This window comes from Camponotus floridanus, unplaced genomic scaffold, assembly GCF_003227725.1.
Source record: "Camponotus floridanus strain SB8 unplaced genomic scaffold, Cflo_v7.5 scaffold45, whole genome shotgun sequence".
Taxonomy (NCBI): Eukaryota; Metazoa; Arthropoda; class Insecta; order Hymenoptera; family Formicidae; genus Camponotus; species Camponotus floridanus.
In genome coordinates, this window is record NW_020229603.1 from 1,234,843 (window position 1) to 1,252,864 (window position 18,022).

An 18,022-nucleotide genomic window follows, 5' to 3' on the forward strand; every position below is an offset into this window, starting at 1 on the left:
TTATTACAATATAATTTAATCATTACAATATATTAAACATAATAGCTAAATATATTTTAACAGTGCAATATAATATATTTGTGAATGATTTGTTACTTCGAGCGGCTCTTTATATCATATTTCATTATGAAAACGCGCAAATATTATTTTAATACGCATCAAATATGCATGGAAACAATAATTCTTTCCGCGACGTTTGATTCTAAATACCAGAATCGGCTGACAAACGACCTCATAATGGCGTATTATTATACACATTTATGGGGAGCTAATAATCGTGTATCCTCCCACAAAAGTATAGTCGATCCCTATGGAGGAAAGCTATACTTATCGTCACGACACATTTTCCGCGTCGCGTGCACGCGACATCGTAATCCGCATTAACCGATATAGCGAACTATTTTTCACGAGCATTTTATCCAGCTCAATAGAAGACTCATGTTTTGTAAATATGAGCCGAAAAAAATAATTTCCAATGCTTCCAATGCTGCCTCAATCCATACCAACCGTAATTACCAACTGATATTCTCGTTGTCCCCAGAAGTAGCTTTTCGCTTTCGTGATGTGATAATACCAGCAAAAGCTATTAATTAAAAAAATGTCTCGAAATAAAAATCCGCACGTCATTTTCGTGCCGGAAGCGTTTTGCTCTGAAAAGTTTAAAAGTAGCTTTCAGCTTTTATATACTATATATATGTATGTGTGTATGTATGTATATATATATATATATATATATATATATATACATATACATATATATATGCACCAGAATCACTATATGTGTAAAAATGTCTGTGTTCTTTGCGCATATGTTCGCTGAACAAAACAAAATACAGAGCGGGAATGCACGCCTAACCAGTTCAAATGCGCCACTGGGAACAAGTGCATCGAGGATGTCTACAGATGCGATGGCCATCCGGATTGTCCAGATCGCAGCGACGAGGACTGCGCTCCATCCGCTAACGACACTACACACACCACTACGCCTACCATCAGTACGCTCCTTTTTCAGTGTGTCCGTTGCTTCATTCATATGTTCACGCAACATTCTCGTCTAGATTGTTCCGCTAATGCAGAATACGGCTGAATTAACTGCTTTGATGCGTTCAATCTCTATATTTTCATAAATGATTGAACTTCTTCGGTTATTGATTCTTTTGTATCGTATACTATTATATATCATAATCACAGTTAAAATCGCTTCGAATCGTATCTATATTTTAAAAAATGAATCACTAATAATTTTCTATTCGTAATTTTATTAAACACTTGACATTTCTTTTAAGTGCAATTCATGTTTCAGCTACTTGTATATTTCTATAGAAAAGATTTAAGAAATACTATCGTGCCGGTATTATAAAAAAATTTTTTCCCTTTGTTCAACATTCATAACGTGGTTTGGTTTCGGCCAAATCCTCTTAAAAAACTCTTATTTACGTGGGGACAAGTGGATCTACCTGCTCGCGCGGATACATACTAGACGATGGTTGCATTTCATTGTACATTTCTCACGATCAATCGTTTTCCGACCGTGGTCGAGAAAGCGATTCTCCGTCTTGTCGCTTCTCCAAAGAGAACCAACGGACATTGTAATATTTGTCACCGTATCGGGCTAGAGAAATTTATACGCGTATGAAACGCGGGCACTAAACTTTATCGAGACAACTTATTGAAGATGGAAAAGTATCTCTTCCTTTTTTATTCGGCGAACCGAGTTCTCGACGACGGCTCCACTTTTATCGTACAACCCCGAGTGCGAAGGGATCGAGAGACACACCGGAAACGCATTACCCCGCGAATCCTCGTGTACGGAAGATTCACGGCGGTCGTCGATGGTATGTTCTCGCCCGTTTGCGCCGCAAATCATCGCGACTATAAGGCAACCTACGATATATATATACATATACTTATATATCGATGTATATAATATATATATATATATATATATATATATATATATATACATTGATATATAAGTAGCTGCATTGCGCATGAACTTGTACGCTCAGATGCAATGATAGTGTTTAACGAAAATGTCTTTAATCGTGCCTCCAAATTTTTCTCTTTACGAACTTTTTATTAATCTTAAAGACGATGATTGATTTTTTTCATCTATTAATTGTCGGAAAGATAATAAGAAAGTAAGGATGGAAAATTTTGAGAATCCGACAAGGATATTTTCTTTACTTGGCATTTTTTTTGCAACACTTTGCCACATTTGTGCAATTTTGCTTGCAAGTTTGGTGTCCTTTTCTTTCTTAGTTCTTGTTGCATTCTCAGCTGCATTACAGTTGCATTTATATGAAGGAAAATGAGCGCTCGCCTTATATCTTATCTTTATACCCTTAAACTTCATCTCTGGATGATGCTCCCTTCCTTCTATCATTTCCCTTGAATGTGCTTGTATATGCGCTCAGACTCGTTCGATGCACGCTGGACACCGATATCTAGGAGGGAGTGCGATCCAAAAACGGAAATGCGTTGCGATGATGGCGGTTGCGTTCTTCTACGGCGTAAATGCGACAATATCTTTGATTGCCTCGATGGCAGCGACGAGCGGGGCTGTGGTAAGGGCTTTATCTCCCACATCTTTCTTTTCTTTTCTTCATATACTTATACATTCTAACGATGACAAACGTTTTCTTTCTCCATATACTTATAATAACGATGACAAATGTTTTTTTCTCTATCGCTCTCTATCTCTGATCTGATAAATCTATACATTATCATTTCCTTATTGCATATATATCAAATTGTTTTAAATATATGGCAATTTTGTGAATAATATTATTTTATTGATAAATAAATTTAAACAAGTTGAATACATATCATTGTTTTCTGATCAAAGATATAATCTTTAAAAATAATCTTCTATTTCACTAATTTATTCGTTATTTTTAGAATTATTAAACTAATGTATAAAAACTTGAAACAAATTTTATTGTTTCTTACATAATAATATCGAAGTTTCTTATTAAAAAATATAAGACAACAATCAACATCAGAGATAACAAGATCAAGATAACAAGATCTTCATACATATTTACTTCATACTTATTTATTGAGAATGTTCGTCATCGACAATTCAATTTAAAAATTTATTATTCATATTATAACATTTTCTCGAATATTCAATGGTGCCATTATGTTAAAATTAATTAATAAGTTTTTAAATTTTACACATCAAAGATTTATATACTTCATATAATTTTTTTTAAAATTTTTTATTGTACTTAAACTTATTTTTTGTCTATTGAATTTTTGATCAATCTTAATAAGAAATATGACAAGTGATTATAATGATACCATTGATAAGTCCCCACTATTTCCTGATCCCTAACGCTTTCTGCGGGAGCTTTCGACGTGTTTATGTCGTAAAGGGCTATGTACACCTGCCGAATGGAAGTGCGCCAGCGGTGAATGCTTGCCAGAAAATCAGAGATGCGATGGGATAATGCAGTGCAGCGACGGATCCGATGAGGATCAATGTGGTAATTATATGATAGCTTTTGCCCGCAATTATCATAAAAAATGGCCTTCTTCGGCGCTTGGCTTCAACTCTAGTTATATTCAATTTCATTCAATGAAAATTTTATAGATTTCTTAAACAGAAACATTACACGAGCCTTATTTATGCATAATTAAATTCTCGAATCTGACTGTGTATTTCGATTAGAATAATTATTTATATTATCGGATATAATGCATTATTAATGCAGCATGTCTAGAAATTCCATTTACTTAAATTATTATCTAAATATATTCTTGTATTAATTTTAATTAATTTAATGAATTAATGATGAATTAATAATTGTTTTATTTTTCTATTTTTGTATAAATTAATTATTTATTCATATAACATCAATAACAATCAATAATAACAATACATCATTACTTTTATATTCTAATTTCTATATTTAATCTTCTTTATAAACCAAATATGTATTTTAATATGATTAAGCGTTGTAAAAATTCTTAAATCCTGAAAGGAGATTTAATATTGTCTATATCAGTCTGTCCAATTGATGTCGCATTTCTTGCGAATAAAAAAAAATCACACTTGCATGTAATGCATGATCAGCGCCATACCGCATGTAGCATTTTGTCCGTGTTATAAGTTGCACACGTATCTTGCATCTTTGAAAATATAATTGATAGAAAAATTTTCGCGCATGATCAAACTCCTGTAAATAGATCGATAACATTAATTAAGCAATGCAAGAAGAATGAATGTCACGATGGATTTATAAGAATTCTACTGTATACTTTCTTAAAAAATTATTAAACCAGAATGATTAGTTTAATAGAGTGCAATAGTATATTTTTAACAAGAACGATAAGCAGTATTTAAAAAAAAAATTCGTACTTATATCATCCACACGAGCATTCATTGTTACATTTATGTATTTAATATTTAAATAATTATATAAATTTTAAATATTTATTACTTATTATTTGCTTTATTTGAAAATTGATTATTGCATGAAACTTTTAAAAAGTAATCAATTAAAGAAAATTTGGCAAAGTTATATTTAAATTTATATACAAAACATTTTCCAAGAAAAGAATGACAGGCTTACATCTTCACATACCATACACATTCTTCATATATTATGGCGATTATTCCAGTGTTAATAACAAATTATTATCATGCATGGTGCGGCACGAACACTTTCCTTTTACACATTATTTCATTATCTTGAACGAATTATCTTGCGAGACAACGTGGTAAGGCCATTTTTTCCTCTCTCCCTTCCTCTTATGGGTAGCATGCACGACAATACTCGACATGGAACTTGGTAATTATTGTAGTAACCGAATGTCCGGCTGGATGGTTTCGATGCAACGATGGATTGTGCCTCGACAATAAGAGACGTTGCGATGGTCGATCGCATTGCTTGGACGGCTCCGACGAAATCAATTGCCCTCATAATGGTTATAATTTGGCTTTATTTTACTTGTGCCGAGGATGATATAGACCTAAGCCGAACACTCTTATATTAGAACGAAATCGACTTCACAGTAGTTCCGATCAGGTGCTGCTTTATATATATTTTTATAGACGCCATCTGAATAGTGTAGCGATATTTTGCAATAGTATTGCATTGAGCAAGAAAAAATTAGAGCAAGTTATTGATATTTTAGAATTATAATTTCTTTTACATCCTCTGTTCAATTCCTTCGGAAACTTAGATTTTTTTATAACTTAGGTCTGTGTCTTTCTTAGCGTATTATTTATTAGCAATAAAAAATGAGATCGCACGAAGAAAGTTTATCGTTAATATGTTTCATGGATTTTGATAATGATTGCACGCACAATCTTGTAATTATAATTAAAATTAGGTATTTATTAATTAAAAAGAGTAAGATAATTTTTCTCCGTGCGCCATTTATTTTATTTTTAATCTTTAACGTAACACTACTTTCTTCCCCTTATTATCTCTCAAATTATTCTCTATTAGCATTTTCATCGTGGGTTACAATATATGGCATTCTTGTTATGGGCATATGATACTTATTCTTAGCGACTTAACAGTAAATGAATGTAACTATTTGCTAATTTATTTGCTCATGAATCTTGCGTTACTTTATCGTTCATTATGAAAGAGTTATATGTTTGCATTTTCCGAAACTTGAATTGAATACAGGACTAAGTGCTACGACTATCACAATTATTTTTTTATTTATCTCTCTCTTGTCTCTGAAATTTAATTTTATTTTTATCTTACATCTTTACTTTCAATTTTCTTCATCGATACTTCATTAACTTTCTTTCATCAAGATTGGCTTCTCTGCCCCTATGTACATTATTACAAGATAAAATTACAAAATAAAGAATATAAAATCTGTAGAGAGAAGTTTATATGCTTCATCTTTTGCATCGTTTTGCCTTGCACATTTTCGCAAAATGGCAAGATGCAGCGAAAAATGCAGCGTATAAAGCTCGTTCAAGATTTGATCATGCACTCGGTCGATTTTTCAAATAAGATCGCGTTCACGAGCGACTTCTCTGAATGATCTATGCGAGATATCGATCGTGAAGGGCATTTATAAAGTGTGCTCGTTATACGCAAAACTAACTGTTCATAGTGGGTGACAATGATGAGGCCACCTCTCGAATGACTTCTTGCGCATTCTCGTCGGTGTTCAAGTCATCAATTAAGAGTCTGTGTAACTAATATAGGCGCGTATACACGTACACAGAAGCTGTTAATCTCATTTCGCCGTATACCGGGCACGTTTTAGCCGGACGTTGACTGACTCGAGCACCGACGTGTCGTGACACCACTTATTGTAGTCGGATAACGACTTCGTGAAAGATGAATGAATTGAAATCAATCGAAGGAAGACTTCGTTCCTGCGAAACACTCAATAGCCAATCGTCAAACTTAAAAATTGCTTTTGATTTTCTCTGACGTGTACTAATCTAGATATAGCGATATACATTTAAAGCGGCATGTATTAAAATTAACACAATAAATTTCCACTCATTCTTTTTAATTCATCTTCTTTCACATGTGTGATAAACAATTTCTCTCTCTATTTTTTAGCATCGTATACGTATCTTTTCACATTTTAGCGTTCAGACACAATAAAATATAACAATAAGATAGGATATGATAAATTAATAATTAAGAAATAATTAATTCAGTTTCATTTCTTACACTTTTTATTTTTAACTTTATATACTATATTTTTATATTTTATTGTGTCCTTTGACTCTTATAGCTGTTTGTGCCTTGATCTTGAATATTGATTACTCAATAATCATACTGCGCATATGATACATATCTTGATTATGCGGTCGAATTTCTTGACATGCATTTTGCATCGATTATGGATGGGAATCGAATTAATTCTATCTATTCTTCACTTCTCTCTGTCTTTTTACTTGTCTATCTGTATGCCTATTTATTACCTTATTATCCCTCTATTTTCAGCACAGGTTGCCTAATCATTGAATTGTGCATCTATTCGTATATATACATATCTATAATTGTATATGTATATATGTATATATACGTTTCTCTCTCTAATGCCCTTTTACCTCCGGTTATTTACGTCTCTGCAATTTTCCACGCCGCGCGTTGACGCGTGCATAAACCGCGCTCTGTTGTTACATACACTCGCGACTGACGTAACGCGAACTTTTGTAAATGTCACGTTTCGCACGATGGTCCTCTCCGCGTTTGAGAAACTAAGTTTAACCTATTTAATAAAAAAAAAAAGAGAGCAATGCTCGCGTATACGCGAACGGTAGTTAAAACAAAATTAATTTAATAAAAGAAGCGACATTTATACGACAGTTTCTCAGATTATAATCCAGTGTGATGTGTAGCCTTGAAAAGAAAGAAAATTATAAATTAAAACGTGAAGGCACGCACGACTCTGAGAAATTTTCTCTTTTTCTCTCGGTGTAGTCTATTTAATCAATTAAGGTGAGTGCGTGCAGCACGCGGCATCGCGCGCTTCGTCTCCATGTTTCTCGAGGTGTACGGTATACGGCAATGTGCACAATACTTATTTGACATGCCGCATCAGCGCACTTTTATCGCCCTCATCGCAGGAAGAAGCACCTCTCGCGGGACTCCTTATCGATCGATAATTATCGAAGTCACTTGGTCAGTCTCGCGCGTCTAATTTCTTCGTGCTAGGGTGACGGATCGCGCGTAACACATCGATTGCCGTTCACAATTTTTTTCCGGCTGACTCATACGAGGGTATTCTTCATGACCTCACTCGACGACCTGACTAGAAACGCCAAGAATGTTAGTCACTTATAGAAAACAATTGTTACTAGACAAACGTGCACATTGCCGCTTTATATCGTTTGAACGTATACAAGGGATCGTTCGTGTCTCTTCCATTATTTGCAATTCAACAAAGTTGATTGATTTTTACAGACTGCCCCGACGGTCAACTACCCTGTGACAACGGCGTTTGTATCAATAAGAACTTCTTCTGCGACCAAAATGTCGACTGCCATGATGCTAGTGACGAAAAAAATTGCCGTAAGAATATCTTTAGATAAATATATTTTCTCCATATTGCTTTAATCAATTTACTTGCGATATTTAATTATCCATTCAAACAATATTACGCAAGAAATCCTATATTCTCTTTCTGTCATACAGAATATTTCCCAATTTCTATAAAATACAGATGCATTCTACAACTCGAACAATTAAATGAGATTTCTCATTTTTAACGAGATATTTATAGAACTCTTTTCATTCAATTTGCGAATTTTTATTCGAGAAATAAATAGAAATAATTTTGATAAAACGACGTGTTGTGTTCTTATAGCGGAAAGAGAAGAAACAGGCGGCTCTGGCCAAGAATGTTATCCCGACAGCTTTTCTTGCAACGATGGTTTCTGCATACCTCGTTCAGCGGTATGTGACGGCCACGCGGATTGTCCACATGATGAGGATGAGATTAACTGCCGTCAAGGTAAGTCAATCTTTAAAATCACTCGGAATTGCTACACCCCTTTCCGCTATCTTTTTCATTTTAAAAACCTGTGTTAATTTAGGCTAAAAGTGATATTAAAGTATTCAGAGGATGGATAGAAGGAATACACTCACTCTTGTTGGTTAATTCAGGTTTATCGATATGACTTAGTCCTCAAGACATATTCATAGTCAAGACTCAAGACGATGTACGTACGGTTCGAGAACGCAACCTTATTTCTCAGCTTGCCCTTACGTCACTACCACGTTTATAGTGTTGAATGAATTTTCTTGGACGAAGTTTGAAATTTAAGCTCTCCTCGACTATACTTCATGCAACGGACAAGTTATTCTTACATCACTAAGCTTCGCGCGTAAGCATAGCCACTAGACTTGCTTTCCAAATCGTCAGTATAAATAAACCATATTTCTAAAACGGATTTGATACTTCGTCTATGATCAAAGGAGATATACAAGACAGCTTCGAGCTTTGTATGTCAAGATTCTCTTTATATTCAAACTCGTTTTAAGTCCTGATTATGCGTACGTTGTCTCCACAGAGGCGAAGCCTTTTTCAAGATTATCGAGCTCGGCGTATATCGTTGCAATCGCGCGGGAATCATCGATGACATGTTCGCGTGAACACGGCAGCTCAGATTGAGTTACTTCTAGGTGTAGATGCCTCGGATAGAGCCTACTCGGGGGGGCATCCGGAGATGGGGGTGGTAGCCGGTGCGAATCCGGATAACGAGACTTACAGCCCAGACACAAATGCAAATGCTGATGTGCCGCCGACAAATTTGAGCACGCCGAGGAGTTGTGCTCCGGATGATTTTGTTTGCGCCGACGGCACTTGCATCCCCGAAACTCACCACTGCGACCATTTCTACGATTGCCGCGACTTTACCGACGAACAATACTGCTTCGGTTAGATTATTTGAAGATTTTGAAAATCTGGTGATAGATTCTGCTTCAAAGTCTCATACGATTTTTCATCTCAATGTTTCATTGATAAATTTTGTCGTTATAGGAAAAAAATTATTATGTTTGTACGCAATACGTCGATATCTCGAAATTTGAATAATTATTCGCGCGGAGAATTATGGATTCTTATTAATTATTATTGTCTAAATAATGTGAAAATATTTTACATGGATAATTTCTTATTTTAAGATTATTGAGATGTTATTTATTATATTTTTCAGCATTTTTTATCACATTATTGTGTCAAAGAGTTCAATCTTTAACGAGCATGTCCAAAGTTTTATATATCGATTAAACATTGAATAGTCTTCCATGGTATTTCTCTGTGATATTCTTTTTAGGAATTTTATCTCATCTTTTCGAGTATATTAAAGTTTGCTCCTTTATCCGCGAGATATTCTGAATATATTCTGAAATTCCTTTGAAAGCACCAGATTTTCTTGAATCTATATTCTTTTCTGCTAAATCTGTGTTAGCAGCTGAATAGAAGATGTGTAGGTTGTTGGAGTAGAGATTTGATTATATTTATAAAATTTACAATCAAACATCGCAGTCTTATATCCGGCGCATCCTTATAAACAATAGTGCATCTCTGCCTGGCGTAAAATTTAGATCGTTTCTTTTTCTCGTAGGTAGAGAGTTTGATATAAATCCTATTATGGCATGCATAGTATGAGGAAAGTACATTTTCATCTGTAGAACCTTCCTGTGCAAGAAAGTTTATATTATCTTGGATGAAAAGTTACTTTGGAAAATTAATATTTAACAATGTCATTTTATTAATAGCGTCTATAAGAATGCAGTGGATTAAAGAATCATAAATGTCTTTCCTCTTGACTCCACGTTATATTGAATGACGAATTATATATAAATGTTTGTAGATTGATAATCAGGACACACAGTAAACGAGGATATATTATAGAAAAGCGGAAACGCATAAAGTTGTTTTTTAATTTATGAATCTATACTGTGTGAATTGATTTTTAATTTATTATCTAGATTTTAGACCAGAATTGTTTAATATTTTAGACAAATGTGCTTTAGATATAAATACATTATATTAAACATCTCTGTTCTAGATTCTACAGTTAACAATCTTTTCTAGGTAATCATTATCTCCATCGTATTTATTATATTTCGACGTTAGATATCATTGTTTAGATTGTAATGACGGACATATGATGGCTCCATGGTTGACATTTTACATGTATTTGTGTCTCATCTATATTGTTTTCTTTTTTTTCACGGATAAACGGCTTGTGGTTGTTTCGTCGATGTACAATATAAGCCTCTTATTTTAGGATGCTCACGGGATCAGTTCCAGTGCGCTAACGGAGATTGCATCCCCGCCAATCAGAGATGCAACGGATACATCGAGTGTGCTGATGGTTCCGACGAGCCGGAAGAATGCGGTGAGGATGTAATCCATAACATGTAATTAATCAATGTAATGAGAAAATAAGCAGTCCTGCGCTAAACTGGATGTAGATCTGTATAATGTTCAACCTAACTTTGAAATAATTTATAAATGTGGAGTTCGAGACGCGTGCACGGTAGAACTTGATATTCCATATGCAATTCTCCGCTTGTCTTATGTCTTTATTTTTTATTTATTTATATCATATAGAGCAATCATCAGAAAAACCAGAGCCAGGTCAATGCGTAGCGGGTCAATTTATGTGTATTTCGGACAGAAGATGCGTTCCACAGTCTTCCATTTGTAACGGAATTCCAGAATGTAGAGATGGATCCGACGAGCATAACTGCGGTAAGTTAATAATACACTAAATTTATCGATCTGCTAAATTAAATAGGCGCAGCATATTTATAAACCTTATATCGCGTAACAAACAGTAGATAATATCGATAGATCCGCGAATATTATTGCGAATTCTCGCACGTGAATTTATATTTAAAAATTAATTACTGATCAATTGGAGCGATTCTTTCCGAATCTATCCGCAACTACAATCATCGTGTTCTATATAACCTTGCAAAGACGCAGAATAATGATACATATTTAACGACAAAACTAAAGATCGTAGAGCGGTATGCTCGCATGAGGAATGGCAGTGCAAGAGCGGTGATTGTATACCTCGACATCAACATTGCGATCGTCGAATTGATTGTCCGTACGACGATAGCGACGAGTTGGGCTGTCACTATAGGGCGATGCAAAGAAATCACAGTATATGCCGCACGTCTGAATGGACGTGCAATGATGGTCATTGCATTCCGCTGCATCAGCGGTGCGACAAAAGGCTCGACTGTCCTAGAGATATGTCCGATGAAATGGACTGCAGTTATGATAATTGTGAGTTAGCTTTCCCCGGTAGTTAGTTTTCCAATGCGAAAACCCATCTTCGCAAAAGGGGATTATATGGTCGACTGATAACACGCCATCAGCTAATCAATAATATCTTGTAAATATTTGTGACACTGTAACGTAATATTTGCTGTAACATAATATTGTAATGTGTTATATATAAATACTATACTATACTAAAAGCTATCATCGTATTTGCAGTAAAGAAAATACGAACAAATAAATCTGTTATGTGTCACTTAAATTACAATTAAATTGTAGTTTCACTTTTATTCGATAACAAACATTTTTAATATGATAATAACAAGTATTCATTTTATGATAAAAGTAATAAAAGATAAATACTAAAAACATTATTTTGTTAGTTTTAAGGCTTTATAATCCAATATTTTGTAATAATATATTTTTTTATTATATTATTTTACTGTATTATATTTAATTATTTAATTATTAAAAAAAAATAATTATTAAATTAAACCAAGACTACATTTTCTAGGACGAAAAATGTAGAAGGTGTTGGATAAAAATGTCAAATTAACAAAGTTGAAATATAACGCAATTAGTTTAGATGTTTTGTATGTAGAGTTATTAATTATTAATCACGGATTATTTTACGATTGCATATTTTATTCTTAAGTACTCATACGTTACTATTAAGTTATTGATTTTGTTTATGCAGATACTGATGGAACATCTGATCTTAGACTGAAAACATATCCCAGTGAACAAGTGATTAAAGAAAGTAAGTACTATTCTTCTTGCTTGTAAACATACATAGAGCGTTTAATTAAATATTGCGTATGCATTTGTTCAATTTTCAACTCTTATATAATAATTATTATTCTGTAAAATTTTCAATTATTTCAAAATAATCGAACAAATTTTTAATATTTTGCAAAATTAATAGAATAATAAAAGAGAATAATAAAAAATAAATGTCGCGTTGCCAATAATTATCGTCGTATTTGAAAAGAAATTAATAAATATGTTTGTTATTTTCTCTTGCCTTGGCCAGATCCGGCGAAGCAAGGTAAGATTTTACAAAAGATATGATATAAGCTGCAAATAAAAATCATATATATATATAATGCTGTGGGCTAAAAAATAATATTCATGAATCATAAAATGTGCGAAATTGGTAATACGATGCGTACTTGGATTACGGTGTACATATAAGTGTTCACATAAAACCTATGTATTTTCTAGCTTATTGATTTTATTTGTATTCTGTTATGAATGCTTCATAAAATAAGCAAAACAGAATATATTTGCTGCAATTCGGATTGATTTTTTTAAAGTTCTACTTTTAGTAAACTGTAACTGTATTAATAATACTATAATTTAATATAACTATTTCACATTTCACAGATATATCGCAATTATAAAACTATAACACATTTATTTAAAGAGCAACTTTAAATCAAATAACAAAGACTTTTTAATAATTTATTATCCATGAAAAAAAGGCATGCTTGAAGACATTGATTATGCATGATTTCTAATGTTATTTGAAAATTTAAACTAAAACTCAATTTTTTTATACTACAAAATTACCAAAAACTTTTCTATTATCATCAGATATTTAATAATCTTAATTATCACATGTACAAGTATTATATTTAAAAAGCTCTTTCAATACTAATTATGTCGGATGCCTTGCACATAAGGTTTTCACTATCTATATATATGTAATCCACGAGCATCGAATAATATGATTAAGAAAAAAATATTAAAATATTGCATGGACCAAACTAACGCGTATCATCTTAAATTGACAAAACGGGGAAATTCACTTGCTTATTGACATTTGACGTCTATCATGGACGTTGATAATCCGTAATCATCAGGGATGCAATCTCTTGGAACAAGGCCAAATTTATATCACGCAAAATCAATCGTTCCAATCAGGTCGCGAAGTCGTATTTCAATGCCGTGACGAGGGTCTCCTACGTGCCAGAGTACGTTGGATTCGCGGTAATGGTTTACCTCTGCCGCCCGGCAGCCGAGACATCAATGGTCGTTTAGAGATACCCAATATCCAGCTCGAGCACGCTGGAACTTACATTTGCGAGGCCGTGGGTTATCCGCCGTCTACTCCGGGTCGTCAAGTGAACGTCATTCTTACCGTCGAGAAGTGTACGTTCCTCTTTCTTTTGCCTCTTTCGATTTATTATTTCATTGTAAGTAAAAGTTATTTACAATAAAAGAAAACTATAAGTTTTTAATAAATTAGAAGCTACTTTAATCGATTAAAGATTTATTAAATCGATCGATCTCGCACAGTTGAGCAACCGGCCACTAGACCACCGCAAGTGTGTCAGTACGATCAAGCTACCTGCAGCAACGGAGACTGCATTCCCAAATCGTACGTTTGCGACGGCAAATTTGATTGCACCGATGGATCTGACGAGATGCGATGCAGTAAGTTTTCCAGAGCGATACTGTATCGGCCATTCATATTTTATGATACGAATTTCACGCGAACGTCGCGCGCCCATTTTCGACAGGTCCTCACGGATGCGAACCCAACGAATTCCGTTGCAATAATAAGCAGTGCGTCAGCAAGTTGTGGCGTTGTGACGGCGACAAGGATTGCGCAGATGGCAGCGATGAGGAAAACTGCGCGCCGTCTCCCCCGGGATCCCCATGCCATTACAACGAGTTTCCTTGCAACAGCAACAAACAGTGTATCCCGAAGAGCTATCACTGCGACATGGAGCGCGACTGCTTGGACGGCAGCGACGAAGTTGGATGCTGTCAGTATCGATGAGTATTTCATAAGTAGACCACAAGACATCAATATTTCAGCACTGGACTTTATATCGGATATACTTAACGATCGATAGCGGCTAACTTTGGCGAAACAATCAACATTTTAAAATTCATCATTCTTTTACAAATCTCTTCGGTATACTTTATTAATGCATGTCTACCTTAAATTTGAGAAAAATCTAGAATGTATTATTATTTTGTATCTTTTATTACAACGTCTCGCTAATAATTATTTGATGAAATGCTGTTTGTATCAGTCATTATAATATTGCATAATGTCTATGACCGATTTATTCTTATGCAGCTCCCGTTTACATCGTGAAACCACCACCGCCAATGGTTGTTCTCGAGCCAGGTGAAATGTTACTTCTCACTTGCACTGCGATCGGTGTCCCGATACCGGAAATCAACTGGCGACTCAATTGGGGACATATTCCCGAGAAATGTACAACCGTGTCGACTAACGGAACGGGTACACTGACATGTCCAGACATACAAATCCAGGATCAGGGCGCGTATTCGTGCGAGGCATTGAACGTCGGCGGTTTTGTTTTCGCTGTGCCAGATGCTATCGTTGTCGTGAAGGAACCTCGCAACATCTGTCCAAAGGGCAAGTTCAATTCTGAGGCGAAGATCGTCGACGAGTGTATCTCGTGCTTCTGCTTCGGCGTTGCTACCGAATGTCGCAGCGCTGATCTTTTCACTTATCAGATTCCACCGCCTTTTGACCGCCATAAGATTGTGTCCGTCGAGACCGTTCCCACAGTCAAAATCCACGGCGACATCAGCAACCAGATATCTCAGATTCGTCCACTCGGTCGAGATGGCGTTCAATTGTCGGAATCCTTCAGCAATGAGTTGAATGTCTACAATATTCCTTATTATGCACTGCCAGAGAACTATCACGGTAATCAATTAAAATCCTACGGTGGCTACTTGAAGTATTCGATTCGTCATAGCGGTAACGGTACGCCGAACAATGCACCTACTGTCATCTTGAGCGGCAATAATTACATCCTGGTGCACAAAGGTAATGAGCCAACGCCCGATTATGAGACTGAAGAATCCGTCAGGTTCTTCTATGGTGATTGGTACAAGCAACAAGGAAGAAGCGAAATCCTGGCTTCTAGGGAGGACATTATGATGGCGCTAGCAAACGTAGACAACATTCTTATAAAGTAAGCATTTTGTATCATTAATCGTTATTATTACATTTTTCTTCAATTTGTTCGATATATATTTCAGAGTTAAATACGACGATTCGCAGCAGCTGGACGTTCGTCTCACTAACATCGTAGTAGATACTGCCGATGCGCGAAACACCGGTCTAGGATCCGCGTCCTTTGTTGAAGAATGTCAATGTCCTACCGGTACGTATGTACTTCTGCAACTATTTGTACTTTCGTTTATTTATTATGGAGTAGTAGAATTTCGTTCATTTCGATCATTACTTTCATATCCAAGGATATACCGGTCTGTCTTGCGAACATTGCGCGCCTGGTTATCTGAGGCGAGAAAATGGTCCGTGGCTTGGCCAGTGTTATAGAGACGAACCACCGTGCCCTCCAGGGTACTATGGCGATCCCTCAAGAAACATCCCTTGCCAGATTTGTCCTTGTCCGCTTACTAACCCGTCAAACCAGTAAGATGCGAACCAATTAAATTTATTATATTACTCTGATTATCGTTTTAATTAAAATTCGTTTTCGTAATTTATAAAAAGTAATAAATAAGTAAAAAATAACTAAATTATGGAAAATAGGTTCGCTCGCACATGTCATCTTGGATCTGACGGGCAACCTACATGCGATTGTCCCGCTGGTTACGTTGGACGTAGATGCGAACAATGTGCTACCGGTTATCAAGGAAATCCTCTTATTCCCGGAGATATGTGTGTTCCACTTCAACAATGTGATCCTAATGGCAGTCTTAGTCCTAATGCCGATCCGCATACTGGAAAATGTCATTGCAAGGTACTATTCGATAATATATCGATAATTATTTTTTCATATCTGTAATATTATATATAGAGATATATATATGTAATATAATATGTAATACCTCCTTCAATTATAAGAAAATATTTTTTATGGATAAACTGCTTCATCAATAAAATTTAAACGAGATTAATTGTGCTATTTCTCAAATATTTTGCATTTTTATTGTTGTTCTTGCATCCATCTATCATGGATTCTTTTAACTATAAAAACGTGAGTATATTATACGATCCTTTTATATGCAGATATATATAAATCGATATTCAAAATAAATGAGCCCAACACATTGCGGTCAAGAAGCACCGTCTATTCTCTGATGGTTTGATGTTTTTTTTCTTTCAGCAATATGCAACGGGTCTCACTTGTAATCAATGTAAGGCGAATACCTTTAATCTGGCCTCGACAAATCAATTTGGATGCATAGCTTGTTTCTGTATGGGTATTACAAACAGATGCGTCTCCTCTAATTGGTACAGGAATGAGGTACGATAAAGATATTGAAAAAGTTTTTCCAATAGGAAAAGTTGCATAAGCACAATTATTTTATACATTCCTTATGAAATATAAATTTGCGCACTTTTCACACTATAACTTTTAGAAATATAAGTACTTAGAATTAGATAAAAATAGAAATAGAAATAGAATTAAAAAATGAAGATTTAATCAATCATTCACGCATTGTAGATTCGTGTATCATTCACCAATTCGATTCGAGATTTCTCTTTGATCGAATCTAAGACCATCGATGCACCAGCCATTGTAGAAGGAATTCATCTAAACACTATTAGCCGAGAAATAATCTACAGTGATTTCCCGAATCGTGGAAACAATGACGTTTATTACTGGCAATTACCTAGCATTTTCTTAGGAGATCAAATAACATCATATGGCGGTAATCTCAAGTATACTGTCAGATACGTTCCTTCTCCGGGCGGTCAAAGCTCAAGAAATAATGCCGCGGATGTCGAACTTATCAGCGTAAGTGCATATTCGTAAATCTTAATCCGTGTCTTAATTCATAAATGAAGATATAGTAGGAGAGTAATATATATATATATATCTTAATGTGTATATAGGCTAACGATATCAACTTGCTTTACTACTCTCGTGAGTCTCCCGAACCAAACTCCCAGCAATCGTTTACTATACCGTTACTCGAGCAATATTGGCAACGCAATGATGGAACTCAAGCGGATAGAGAGCACCTTCTAATGGCTTTGGCAGACGTGCGAGCCATCAAAATCAAAGCCACTTACACGACGCATACAGACGAAGCTGCGTAAGTACTTTGTATATACACCTCTGATATTATTGAGTTTAATATATTCTTAATTAAAGCGGGATTATTTAATAAATAAAATTTATACGTAAATTATAATTATCTAGGTTTTATTAAAATTTTTGAGGTGCTATAAAATTGTTTAAGAAATATACAAGCGATATGAGAGATAAATTTTCCAGCATCGTAACGCGAAATTTGTGGAATTAAT

General features: G+C 34.9%; 1 protein-coding gene across 25 annotated transcripts in view; it reads left to right on the forward strand.

Annotated features, from left to right (window-relative positions):
- Positions 1–18,022, forward strand: part of LOC105256736 (basement membrane-specific heparan sulfate proteoglycan core protein) — a 142,454-nt gene that overhangs the window by 106,106 nt on the left and 18,326 nt on the right. For 11 of the 25 annotated variants that reach the window (XM_020029226.2, XM_020029230.2, XM_020029228.2 and 8 more), the window contains 21 exons: positions 837–995; positions 2,418–2,567; positions 3,381–3,491; positions 4,813–4,935; positions 7,905–8,012; positions 8,308–8,454; positions 10,739–10,849; positions 11,065–11,205; positions 11,476–11,751; positions 12,443–12,505; positions 12,779–12,793; positions 13,672–13,899; positions 14,047–14,184; positions 14,271–14,519; positions 14,840–15,713; positions 15,781–15,905; positions 16,000–16,177; positions 16,298–16,508; positions 16,875–17,015; positions 17,217–17,510; positions 17,609–17,811. In XM_020029226.2, the coding sequence (XP_019884785.1) occupies positions 837–995; positions 2,418–2,567; positions 3,381–3,491; positions 4,813–4,935; positions 7,905–8,012; positions 8,308–8,454; positions 10,739–10,849; positions 11,065–11,205; positions 11,476–11,751; positions 12,443–12,505; positions 12,779–12,793; positions 13,672–13,899; positions 14,047–14,184; positions 14,271–14,519; positions 14,840–15,713; positions 15,781–15,905; positions 16,000–16,177; positions 16,298–16,508; positions 16,875–17,015; positions 17,217–17,510; positions 17,609–17,811 (4,045 nt within the window). The remainder of the gene's footprint in view (positions 1–836; positions 996–2,417; positions 2,568–3,380; positions 3,492–4,812; positions 4,936–7,904; positions 8,013–8,307; positions 8,455–10,738; positions 10,850–11,064; positions 11,206–11,475; positions 11,752–12,442; positions 12,506–12,778; positions 12,794–13,671; positions 13,900–14,046; positions 14,185–14,270; positions 14,520–14,839; positions 15,714–15,780; positions 15,906–15,999; positions 16,178–16,297; positions 16,509–16,874; positions 17,016–17,216; positions 17,511–17,608; positions 17,812–18,022) is intronic. The other 14 variants (XM_025411902.1, XM_020029236.2, XM_025411898.1 and 11 more) reach the window with 9 other exon arrangements.